This window comes from Gracilinanus agilis, chromosome 3, assembly GCF_016433145.1.
Source record: "Gracilinanus agilis isolate LMUSP501 chromosome 3, AgileGrace, whole genome shotgun sequence".
NCBI classification, from domain to species: domain Eukaryota; kingdom Metazoa; phylum Chordata; class Mammalia; order Didelphimorphia; family Didelphidae; genus Gracilinanus; species Gracilinanus agilis.
In genome coordinates, this window is record NC_058132.1 from 252,061,341 (window position 1) to 252,074,280 (window position 12,940).

Below are 12,940 nucleotides of genomic sequence, written 5' to 3' on the forward strand. Positions count from 1 at the left end.
AAGTTATTCCATCCCCATGATACCAAAAGCTCCTGTCATTCCCACAGGCTACATGACATGAGGCTGATTGCCCACTAAGATAGGTTGATCTTTCCTTCTTTGGAACTCTGTGTGCATGTTGGGGTTTGGAAGTAGAGCAGAGAATAAGGTGTGGAGGATAGAGTTTAATCTCCATGTGTCTGCCTGCCTGGGACTCTACCTGTTCGAACTCCATACTTCAGAGTATCTCTGCAGTCCACGAGAATCTGCTCCAAGGACTCAGGGTGGTCAGATAGCTCTAGGTTGAAGCCCTCCATTCCCTCCAGCAACTGGTGTGGGTGGTGGAAGTCCAACACCTTGGTTGATCTGTCAAATGTCTTCCTCACATAGTTGAGGAGTATATCCACCACCTCCAAAAGGAACTGCACAGTTTGCTCTTCCCCATTCTTGGCTGGAAGCAGGTCTGAGAAGTAAAAGACAGCAAAGACTTAACACACAATATCTGGATGCCTTATACATGGGAACCAACAATATCTCTCCCTTTCAACAATATCCTTCCTTCTCCATCTGTACCACTATCCCCAAATGCCAAATTCACTTTGGTTGGTCCCAGGCCCTGAACCATCAACCCTCAGCTAGGTGGAAGAGTAGGTAGAGTGGTACAAAGAATAAAGAAGATCTGAATCCAAATCCTGCCTCCTCTACTTATCTACACCTCCTTGGGTCTTAGTCTCCTCATTGTAAAATAATGGTGTTAGACTTAAAGGCCTCCAAAGTCCCCTCAAACTCTAAATTTATGATCTTCTTATTCCCTTCTTCCCATGTGCATGTACAGATGTACACACACACACACACACCCTAGGATCTGGGGATATTTAGCCTCGAAAAGAAAAGGAGATGTGGGTAAGTGGGGCATATGATAGTTGTCTTCAAGTCTTTGCAAGGCTATAATGTAGAAGAAGGAATAAGTTTATTTTATACAGCTCCAGAAGGCAAACTAGGACCAAAGGGTAGAAATTATAGAGAATTTCAGCTCAATTTATGTATGCAGACAGAAATGTTGCATCCCCAAAACTCATTTAAGTGCTCTGCCAAAGAAACCTCACATAAAACATGTAGATATTTGAGACTATGACACTTACTTCTCTCAGAAAAGTAAAGCTAAAGAGACTTGGAACTTTGATCAACACAATGTCCAACCATGATACCAGAGGATTCAAGATAAAACATGCTACCTACCTCCTGAGAGAGAGGGGATGGACTTAGTCTAGTCTGAGACACTGTGTTTGTGTGTGTGTGTGTGTGTGTGTATGTGTGTGTGTGTGTGTGTGTGTATGTATGTGTGTATGTGTGTATGTATGTGTGTGTCTATGTCGGAACATGACCAGTGCAGGAATTTATTTTTGCTTAAGCATATGAGTTGTTACAGGGATTTTGGTTTTCTTTTTTCTTAGGGAAGGAGAGAAGAAAGGGGAAGTGGGAAGGAGAGAAGTATGATTTTTGTTAATAAAAAATAATTTTTTTTTCAAAGAGCCAAGTTAAGGGAAAAAAGTAAAGCCCTAAAATCGAGAGCTACAAGGAACCTCACAGGCCATCTGGTCTACTCCCTTATTTTACAGAGAGCCCAGAAAAGGCAAATGAATTGCATAAGATCATCCAGGTAGGAAGCACCAAAGGCAGGGTTTATTTTATTTTGTCTTTTAATTTATTCTCATATAACAAAATTAAATTTTCCTCCTTATCTTCCCAGTAAAAAAATAAATATAAATTGTTAAGCAAAACAAATTCCTGGTCATGATTAAATTATTTGTTTTGGCTATGGAGTCAAGAGGAGGCTAGCATGGTTCTCTGGAAACATATGTGGGATTTGAAATAGGCCTTCTAACTTGAGAGCATCGCCTCTCATCAGTGAACTCTACCCTTTTGATCCACATTCCGGCCTTTATTCCATATGTTTGTGGCAGCAAAACCAAACTGAACCATCCAGGCCTTTATGCCTGGTTTTCTGGCCCGAAGAAGACTCCAAAACCTTTTTACCATCCTATATTAGGAAGAATTTTCTAATAGCTATTGGTGTTTAAAAATGAGATGGACTGCCTTATCACTAGAGGTATTTGACTCTTGGCAGATCCAGTATAGAAGAGATTCCTCCATTGATTGAAAGATTGGTGTAGATGAGATCCCTTCCAGTTCCAAGATTTTAGCTTCTACAGGTATTTCTTCTGTAATAAATTGGGGGTGGGGTTGATATTCTCAATCAGCTTCCAAAATAAGTGAGATTTAGGAGAAATGTTCCCTCTCTCCCTAAGATATAAGGAATACAGCTTTGATAAATGAGGGCTTGTGGAGATGAATTAAATTTCCTTTTGTTTCCCTGCCCCAACCTCCCAGACACTATTATTATCAAATCTATGAAATAAATTTTAAAAAGCCTCTTTAGAAGTCAGGGGAGAGGAGGCTGCTGGGTGGCTCAGTGGATTGAGAGCCAGGCCCAGAGATGGGAGGCCCTGGGTTCAAATTTGACCTCAGACACAATATCCAGTATTGATTCTAAGATGGAAGGTAAGGGTTTTAAAAAAAAGAAGTTGGGGAGTATAGATGGAGAATATTACCTCTGGCAAATAGGTTGGAGAAGTCAGTCTCAGTTCGGCGGAACCGTGCCTCCCGCTCACTGTTCTCACATGATATTAAATTCTTTGAGGACTGCCTTTCCTTGAAGGCACTCACAATCCGACTCTTCTCCTCCAGGCTGTTGGTCCTTTGTAAGAAACCTATGTTAATAGAAGAAGTAGTTAAGAACTTCCCATCATGTTTCCAGTCAGCTTCAGGGTCCAAACCTAAGCTGTCCAAGTGGATTTCTTTTTCTCTTATTGTTGGTTTAGCTGAGTATCTGAATGCACACACACACACACACACACACACACACACACACACACACACACACACACACACTTCTCTGCCTCTGGCAGGGAAGAAACAACGCAAAGTGACATTGGTGGCCCAGATCCAGTCATGCTCAGAGAGAAGAAAACCCTCCCTCCTCCCCCCCAACAATAAATGCAGCCTATTCCCATCTCTGAAAGTGACAGTAAGCTCTGAATTAAGTCAATTGGACATATTCCACTCCAGTAACCAGCCCTAGGAATAAGGTTTTAGGGAATGGATGGGATCATTGTCACTGCAAACTGCCATGGGGTTTATGAATTGTGTAGGCAAAGAGAGGGACAGGGTCAGGATGGGCAATGAAGGGGATTCTAGAAGCTGACTTTCCCTACCCCCCAGCTCCCTACTGAGGGGAAATTTGACTAAAATTTTTTCTGATTCAGACTTGAAATATTGTTCTCCTTATGCCTCTCTCCTCTCTCTCCTTGGCTCTCACAACTGGGGAGGAGGAGATTCTAGGAAATGGAGCAGGGTGAAATCTGAAATAACTGAGGAAACAAAAGTTGGAGCTTTGGAGCATATTGATTTATTAAACGATGCATGCCAATTGCATAAAAAAATCAGGAGCAGGACTCTTCAGCTTGGCACTGGATCCCAAATCCAGGGGGAGACAGATTCTTATGCATTAAAAGAAAGCAATGAACAGGATATAAGCCAGCATTCGAGATTAGGTCATCTGATTTCTAATTGGAGAAAAGATTAGGGGCTTTCTGAATTGGAAGGAGGAGAACAAATAGGTACAATTACCTGAAATTAAAAAAAGAAAAAGATGACTCATCCCCTTCCCCAAGTTCCTACATTAAAACAAAGAAATAAGGGAATAATAACTGATTGAACAGCATGAGGCCAGTTTTCAGTTAAGATATATGGATTGCCTGAGATGTATAATTGTGAGAAAACTCCTTTTGTCAAGAGGTGGTCCAGCTTCCTAGACACACAGGGATAGGTTCAAAGAGTATAATAAAGTTTTCTCACAATTCCCAAAATTGGATAAAGTTTTCTCACAAGACATAAATTGGATTAGACCCATAATTGAATCAAAAGGGAACAGAGATCCAGAATGGAGTCACAAGATGAAGCCAGTATCATTCACTCAGTTCCCACAATTCCCTCTTGCCCTATAACCACTGAAATGAAATTTGTCTCCTTATGGCTTTCCATCCATTGGTCTTAGTTCTCCATTCTAGCAGAATAAAGCTTCAGAAGATGCCACCATATAGATGATTGATAGATGCAGCATCGGAGTGTTTGGATCATCATTGGTTCATTCCTTTACCAGGTATTAAACTTTCCCCTTCTACTTCAGTTTCCTCTGACTGATTCATTTATCCTGGATTTCTGAGGCAATTGACCTAACTCAGTTTTACCAGCATCTGAAAGGACCTGACATTTTCCATAAAGGTGAATGGGTCAAAGGGTTGCCTAAATAGGTCTTGAAATTGTCTAGATAACCTCTCTCTGAAAAACTGAGAGGTAGAGGGCAGGGTCCTGAAACATCGCCATCACCAATATTGCCCTACTATGTGGGGTGAGGGTGGGAGACCTGGGGACAAATCTGAAGTTCAGTTTGATTTTTAGTAGTTGTGCTAACTTCCCTTTACTGCTCCTGTATCCTCCAGTAATTCCAGGAACCCAATTGCTATATTTGGATCCCAGAAATACCACTGTCACCAGCCTGAACCTGCCTCATTTCAATAGCTTTGTTCCCAGGGGCTTCAGAGGTAGGGGTGGGGGAGGGAGAGAGAGAGGTGTACAAGAGACCTATAATTTTCATTCCCTTGTGGGATTATGGTACTGAGTCCTCTTGGGTATCCTTATGTAAAAGAATCAATTTGTTTTTTTTTCTTCTTGTTTGCATTCTGTGACTGTTGTTAGGGATTTAGTTTTCTTAGAGTCCAAGATTTATAATTGGAATGAGTCTTAAAGATCTCATGCTCCTCATTTTACATATGAGGAAACTGAGACCCAGAAAAGGTAAGTGACATCCAGTAATACAAAGCTAGGAGGTAACAGAGCAGGAACTTTAACCTTTGTCTCCTGACTCTTGGTTCAAAGTTCTTTCCAAGGTACAGCATTTCTATGAGTATATACAATTCCAGGGGCTTACTATATATGGTAGGCTCTTTTTTTTTTTTTTTTTTTTTGCATTGTTTTTCCTTGTCAAAGGCTTGTTAAGTGGATTGGATATCTAATCTTCCCAGGACCACACCTACAATGGATGGGTCTGGTTGTGACACAGTAGAGCCCCAGGGATGAGGTCTCTGGAAGCTTTGAGGGAATTGAGGGAGAGATAGGGTAAGGAAGAGTTTTTCTGCTAGGGGAAGACACCTCTTAAGGGTGAGCAGAAGATATGCCAACCACCCAACCCTGCCACTCTACAGGAACAACTTCCCAAATTCAGGCTTTGTCCGTCTTGGTCTAGGACATCTGTATGTTTGGAATTGGGGAGATGCATTTTTAATCATAACACATCTAGACACCTATCGGATGGCTGTCAGGGAGAGGGCACATGGGGATGGAGATCTGGCCATAATGACCTGAGGGACTGAGATAGATTCCTAAATCAGGAAGAGAAAGTTTCTGGAATGAGGATAGGGGCTGGGCCAGTAAAAAGAAAACAAAAAACCAAATCTCTCAGTTTCAGGGAAGTGAAAATGGATTTTATGAGGAAACATTTGGCTGGCAAAGGGGTGAAGGGATGAATTGAAACAATCCTCAAGGCAAACAGTGGAGAGGCAGTGCTGTACTGTGGAAGGAGTACATTGTCTTTGAATCCAGATTCTCTGGATTTCACTCTGAACTTTGCCACTTAGTACCTTTGTGATCCTGGGAAAGTCACATAAACTCCCTGAGCCTCAGTCCATTTGTAAAGTAAGGGCTTTGGCTCAGCTCTAAATCTATGATATTTCCAGATTTCCAGATATGATCTGGAAAAGAAATGGACAGTTGGAAGTGAACATATAAATGTTTGTCAAATGAATGAGTGAATGTTGAAAGCACCTGTACCTTGGGTGGATTGAAATGCCAAATTTCTGCGGAACTGAAATTTCATCAGGATAATCCAATTGTGTGGGAACTCTCTCCACTAATGCAAATGGCAACCCTTCTAGTTATTTAGTTACTACGGAGGTAAATTCTAAAGAGTGGTCCGAGGAGCATCGAGATGCACAGCCACATTACTATTAAATGGTCGGGGGTGGGATTTTAACCTTGATCTCTTGACTCCATGCTATTCCCCACAAACCTAGGCTACTTCCATGGGAACTCCATATGATTCTTAAGATAAAAGGTCAATCTTCCACCTTCCCGCTCTTCAATTTGATAAACGGAATGCAGTCTTAAAACTATTTAAAACCCGAATACTGGTCTTTCCCTTGCAATCAGACCCTTACCCTGACTAGTTTCATATCAATCGTCTTTCGCCCTCTTCCCCCTCTGCCTACTCCAATCAACTACTTTCAATTCAGTGGATATTTACAAAAGGTAATTTTCTTTCCACATATACGCTCTCCCTGCCAATATCGAGCCCCCCCCCCCCCACACACACACACACGCACGCAAACACCGGGCTCCTTTGTGACTCTTGGATTCTTTTCTGGGACCTCTAAATTACCGAGATTTAGGAGGGGTCAGTGGTTCTGTAAAGTGATGGAAAGGGAGCCAAATGAATCCCTAGGAGAAGGACCTCTACGCCAAACGCTTCTGCCAGACTCATCCTCTACAGACCTTGACCGCCCACAGAGAAGGGAGGGCAGACTTAATTGCGATAATGGGTTCCTATGTTCTTCTAAGTGCACTTGTCCAGGTACCCGGAACACTCATCCCTCCCCAGTAGCTAACTGGGGAGAGACCCGACGGTGACTTCTCCTAGCCTTTCTCTTAGACGCTCCATCTAAGCAAGTTCGGCTCCCTTCAGGTTTCTGTCACTACCGACTATCCCGTATCCGGGTTGTTTATTTTATTTTTAAGAGAAGTTGCTTTAAGCTACATCCCTTTGCACCATGCCGGATCAGCCCTGGCACATCTTTCGGGAGGGCCCTAAACTTCCCCCCAAAGCAGGGCAGTAACGAACACTGTGCAATCGGTGCCCCTAGCTAAAGTGGAGGCTGGGGAGGAGGGGGAGAGAGGAGGGAAGAGGCCAGAGAAGGGGAGAAGTAAGGGGATGGGGAGGAGTCTAATCCAATTTGCTTTCCTCCTCCTTTTCCCTTTCCATATAACGAATCTGACCCATAGAGAGGGGATAAAACAACCTTTGGGCACTGATTTGGTTCGATAATAATTCACATATATTTGACTCTTGAAAGTTTAAAAAGCGCTTTGCTAGTGCAAAAGAGATTATCTCCTCTCCTACTCCATTGGGTCTCCCACCCCCCAGCTCCCTTCCAGCACTAGTGGGGGCAGGCTGGCGGGCAGCAGTGCGTTACTCGATCAGTTCTGCTTGCCCGGCTGCATTAAAATGATGGCGGAGAAGAAGCCGAGCGCTCCAGTTGCCGAAGGGACCCTAGGCGTAACGGCACATTAAACCCAGATTGAGGGGAGGAGGCTATTTATAGAACAAAGCAACTAGCTCTTGGAGTTTCCTCTCCTCCCTGGTCTCGGCTACCTCTCCCTATTCTCCATCCTCCAATACCTGAACAGAGTGGGGGGGGGGGAACTCTCTAACAGTCTGTGAGTGGTTGGGTTCCAAACCCTCCAACACCAGGAACTAGGGTGGGGTGGGGAAGGGGGAAGGCCTCCAAGATGAAGATGTGCCCATCTCCTCTCAAATCTAGAACCTTTAGGACTCTAGGTGGAAGGTAAAGGAGGGGGCAGGTGAGGCAGGTTTGAGGGAGGGCTGCTATTCTTAATATCACCAGTGGATTGGGAATATCCATAGATAAAACCTTCCCAAGTATTTCCCTATTTTAGTGTCAATAGCCTTCACCCAAGGGAGGAATGAATACCTGTAACCTGCCCCTCTAGGCTATGAAAAAGGGGTCGGAGGATTTTCAGGAAAGTCTAGTTCTCTCTACAGTGCTTCTTGATCATTGGCTGTAGGGTGTGGGGCAGAGGAAAGATTTGGAATCACAGAAGGAAGATCTGAATGTTCCAGATAACTATCATTGGTTGGATTCTAAACATTTATGGACTCTACAGCCAAAAGAAAAAGGCCAAGGCAGTTTGTTATCTGCAAATGGATCTCTCTCTGTAACATAGCCATGGGACAGATTGGGTATTTGTTTCCTAGCTGTCCATTTCCCTAGTGCAGAGGAACAGGGCAGGCAGTGGCTGCTATCTCACCCACCCAGCAGCCTGACGAATTGCTCTTTAATAAGCCTCTCGTTAATCTTTTTCCTCCCTTTGCCCAGGGGAGATCCGTATTTTCTGGTCAGATAAGGTTCGGGAATTTTAGACGGCTAACGCCGGGAAGAATGAAAACCATCACTGTTCTCACTACTGGACTGGAGCGGCTAATCATCTTCCCTTCGAACAAAATTTCTTATTGTTCTTTTGGATTTCATTTATTCCAAGCAGTCACCACAAGACTCTCCAAATAGCCTCTCTTTCTTCTTTACCAACCCCCTCACCTCTCGAAGGCCTCCCAATTGCTCATACCCTCCTATCTCCGTTGATTAATTTTACTGCCTCTCCTATCTCAGAGACAGACAGAACGAGGTTGTTGTTTTTTTTCCCCATCCCACAAAGCTTTACCAAATGAACTTCACTCTTCCCCCGTTCTACTGGTAGACTCAATCCTCCCAACTCCCCCAGCAAGATTCCCCTGCTCCCCGCCCTTTCTCTCGGCAATTATCTAAGGCGTACAACTCAACCTCTTCCCCTTTCACTTCACTTTCCCCTCCCTCCAGCCACAAAGGAGTGGAAAACCACGTATTCCTCCTTGGCCGCTGATGGAAGGCACACTAAGGGCAAAACACGAAATTTTAGTCAAAAAGACTCACGCTGAGCGTTTTGATTGCCCTTAGAAACGACCGCCTGCCCCATTGCCAACCCGGTCAAATACAGCTCTGTCAGCTGCTTCTCTCCAGAAGCTTAGACTAGAGCCTCGGAAGCTGTCTTCCACCCTGAGCACGAAAGCTAGGCTGGTACCTTGGGGCGGATTTCGCAGGTGGAGCCAGTCTACCGGCAGAATGAGGGCATAGCCTCTGGGTGCGACCTTGCTGTACTGGCACCCTTGTGCCAGCAGAAGGCGCAGGGGGCTCACAGTGAAGTACCGCCCTGAAGAGTTCCAGTTCTAAAACCTATAGGACACTTAATACTAAGGTCTGAAGTAGCGAATGCGTGTGGCCCTAAGCGATAAAGGGGATCCTGGCTTGGGGGTTTTCACTGACGGAAGACCAAAAAAAAAAAAAAAAAAAAAAAAAAGCTGAGTTCCCCTCACCCACCTGAACCCCTATTAAGAAGAATCAGTACCCACAGGATTAAGGTTGGGGGCCAGAGCTCATGATTTTCTCTCCCTGACCATCCCATCTCTAGTGGCAGTTCTTTTTCTCTTACCGCAAATCTTGAGTCCCAGTTTTCTGGTGCATCCATGGGCCACCCCGCACCAGGTGTCATAAGCTGGAAAGAAAGAGATGGAAGTCACTCACTAGGGTATGGAAACTTAGGAGGTATTTCTGGGAGGTAAATAGACTTGGAGGTGGGATAGTTAGAGTGGAGAGGATAGAAGCTGTTTCTTTGGATTGTGGAAAGATATATAACATCAAAAACATCCATTCAATTCTTCCTCCCCCTCAATTCTCAGAGTTACTACAGAAGGAAACAGCTCATTGACAGTATCCAAATATGTCCCCTGAACCCTTCTTCTAGCCAAGCTTGGACTTCATTTTTCGGTGAAACATGGAGCTAAGATGAAGGCTGGAAAACTCAGAGAGAGAAATTTATATTCCAAACCAACTGTGGGCTACTGATGATGGGGCAGGAACAATGGCGGGGGAGCAAGTAGAGAAAACAGAGCAGCCTTGAAGCCCTTTGTTTCACTCCAACAAATGTGAAAAGGCCCTTACATCAGTCCAGCAAAGGAACAAAAAGGCATCTGGGACCTAACCGTCTCATAATTTCCTGGCAGGTCTCCAGCAGAGTGGCAGCTTAAAATAAACTGGCATGAAATGGGGTCGCAGAAGAGTTCAGGAATTAATTGGGTGAAAAATAGTATTTGACTAGATGATAGGGCTTGCATGACTGCCCTTCAGCTGGACTGAAGAGTCAGAAAGACATTAGTGTGCTTCACAATCCTTTTCCCCATTTCCCCACTTTCCAGCCTTCTTCCTCATTAACCCACTTGTCTCCAATCCTCATCCCCAATTCCCTGGACCAGATTTCAGTGGGGGTTGCTTTAGATTATAGTCTATGGAAAAGGGTATGGAAAGTGGAGAGGGTGGTGAACGAAAGGCATTTCAGGGGGGGGGTTATGAGTGGGACACTTTAATCTCACTAATATTAATGTGCTGTGGAATGTTTTAAATTTCCTTTACCTCAGTCTGTGTCTGCCCCTGTTCCATTCCTTGCTTTCACCTAGAAGGGGAATTAGGGGAACTAGTCCTTACAGGCATTTGTTTAGTGCCTTGTGATGCTCCAGTTTGTGTTCTTTTGATGTCTCAGAATTTCTTTCATTTTTACATATCCCTAGTTCCTCAACCAATGTGTAAGTATGTTGTCAGGATAATGGGAGCAGTAACTATAGCCAGAAGCCCAAAAGGACAAAGGAAAAGGTGATGATAAAGGAAACATTGATATATTCTCAAACATATTGACATACTCTAAAAAAGAGACAGGATGAAAAACTAGTAGAGACTAGAAGGCTGTTTTAAATATTTCTGTTTTGTTTTGTTTTTTTGCCCTAGAGTCAAGTGAAGTAAGATACTTGAGGGGAAGAGGACAAGAATGAAAAGAGATGGTAAGAACTTCCAGAGAACTAAAAACCAGATCTGGTGAATCAAGGACTAATTGTGGTTATTGTGTTCGATTTGGGAGGCAGTAGGAGAAAAATGGGGGTGGGGTGGGCTGAGGGACAAAACAGGAATACATTTTCCTTCTATGTCCTGCCAGGGACAAACAAACAAAAAGGCAAAAAGGTAGGTAATTAGACAGGGAAAGGGTATTTTGGTACATGTGTAATATTGGATTGGGCATGTGAAAGTGATAGGTTATGTTCCTGTAGTCACTTTGTGCATCCCCTGGAAGGGGAAATTGCTATGTGGATTGTGCCAGGGTGAAACTGGGGGTATATAGGGCATGGGCTAGATTGGCGATCAGCCTCAGTCCCTTAGCAAAACAAACAAGGAAAAAAACCCCAAACTCCTTTGCCTATTTCTGCCACCTCCCAGGGGACCTTTAGGGACTTGGCCTTCCATTTTTGTTCCTTTTTGCCTTGGCTTTGCATGCATTGGGAAAGCTCCTTGTGGACATATTGGCTGATATGACTGGACAACAAATAAACTACCCCCTCCTCCCCACACAACAAAACTGTAAGAGTGTAAACCCTAAACTCAACAAGCACCAAAGGTGTGAAGAAAGAAGCTGGAAGAGGAAATAAAGGAGCATGGAAGGTGGTGGTAGGAGCGGGGGAGAAAGGAGGGTGGACGTGAAATGGGGAGGAGGTGATTGTCATGACTTCCTAGGAAAGTATAAACCGGAAAACTGGGCCTAACCGCAAACAAGATAGTAATGAGGGTGAAAATAAATAAATCTGGAGGCAAAAAGACAAAAGCAAGCTCCGTGCATTTCTCCCAGCCCACTCCCCTCCCCCGACCCATCAGCCCTGAGCGGTGGCGCTGGAGCGCTAGAGCGCAGAGACGAGTCCGCCTGCCCGACAGAATCACCATCAGGGTGGGCTCTGCTCCTCCTCTGATGCGTTCTCTTTGTGATGAGGCTAATTATACACCTAGGGTGGTGGGGAGAAGGGAGTAGGGTGGAAAGGGGCAACTGGACTGAGGGCATTAAAATATCTATGGCTATCCTCCAGCCCGCAGGAAAATGAATCCTATTTTAAACCAAAATGGGGCTGAAAGGGGGAAAAGCCATAGAGAGTACTGGAGCTAAGGTGAACCTTGAGCTGGGATAGGGGCAGGAAGTGTTTGGAAACAATCTGCCTTTGATGCATTGCTGCCCTTTCTTTAGGTTTTGTTTTTGTTTATCCATCCTCCTTTTTTTCTGAATAGTCACCCCTCCCCCAAGACATGTTTCTGCCAGTCTCCAGGAGAAGTACAGGGCTGAGTTCTCCGAATCTGCCCCAGAAAGACCATTCTATACCGGCTCTCGCCCTTACAGGTTTCTCACTCAATTCGTTCAGAGTGATTACACCCTCCGTGCCTATTTAAAACAAAAAACAACCACCAACAAAACCCCCCTAAAACTAAAACTAATTGATTGTCTGAATTGTCAAGGCAGAGAGAGCCACCACTGATTCGCCCCCAACCCCCCACTTTCCCCGTCACTTGCTTTCCCCTCACACTTCAATAGCTCGACGCAAATTCGGAGCAATTAGGAACACCGGGTTTTCGAAAAGCTGCAATTAAAGTCCAAATTTCCGCTGATTGTAGACTTTCGAGAAAAGAGCTGAGGAGGAGTGGGGGGCGGGGAGAGAGAAGGGCGGCTGGGGGGTGGGGAGGGGAGGCCAGCTCCTGGCTCAACGAATTCCAGACAGAAAGGCTCTTGGTTTCCCTTAGGGACTCCCAGATCTCCTCACTTTTTTTTTTTTTTAAAGACTCGGACACTATCTACTTCTTGTCAAAATAAGTCACACACAATAAAACATCACAGCACTTGCTCCGATCTTCTAGACTCCAAACCCCTAAATCTAGATGGATAGCCGCACAGTCCCACCTGGGACCTTGGGTTATTGAGTTGGCAGCTCGATTTTTCTTATCTTTAGGCCAGCTCCCATTCCCATCTCCAATCCTGTTCAAGAATCCCGAAAGCTTCGACGGGACTTACTTGTAGGACGCAGGTTGGTAGGGTTGGAGTCCGGTCCCGGGTTGGAAGAGGAGGAGGAGGAGGAAGGCGCCGAAGATGCCATTTG

At 44.6% G+C, this 12,940-nt stretch overlaps 1 protein-coding gene across 1 annotated transcript in view; it reads right to left on the reverse strand.

The window, feature by feature from the left end:
• GAD1 (glutamate decarboxylase 1) overlaps positions 1 to 12,940 on the reverse strand; it is a 48,037-nt gene extending 35,097 nt beyond the window's left edge. The window contains exons 1-4 of the mRNA XM_044666513.1: positions 12,856 to 12,940; positions 9,418 to 9,480; positions 2,592 to 2,750; positions 200 to 442 (exon numbers count right to left, since the gene is read on the reverse strand). Coding sequence (XP_044522448.1) covers positions 200 to 442; positions 2,592 to 2,750; positions 9,418 to 9,480; positions 12,856 to 12,937 — 547 coding nt within the window. The 5' untranslated portion in view covers positions 12,938 to 12,940. The remainder of the gene's footprint in view (positions 1 to 199; positions 443 to 2,591; positions 2,751 to 9,417; positions 9,481 to 12,855) is intronic.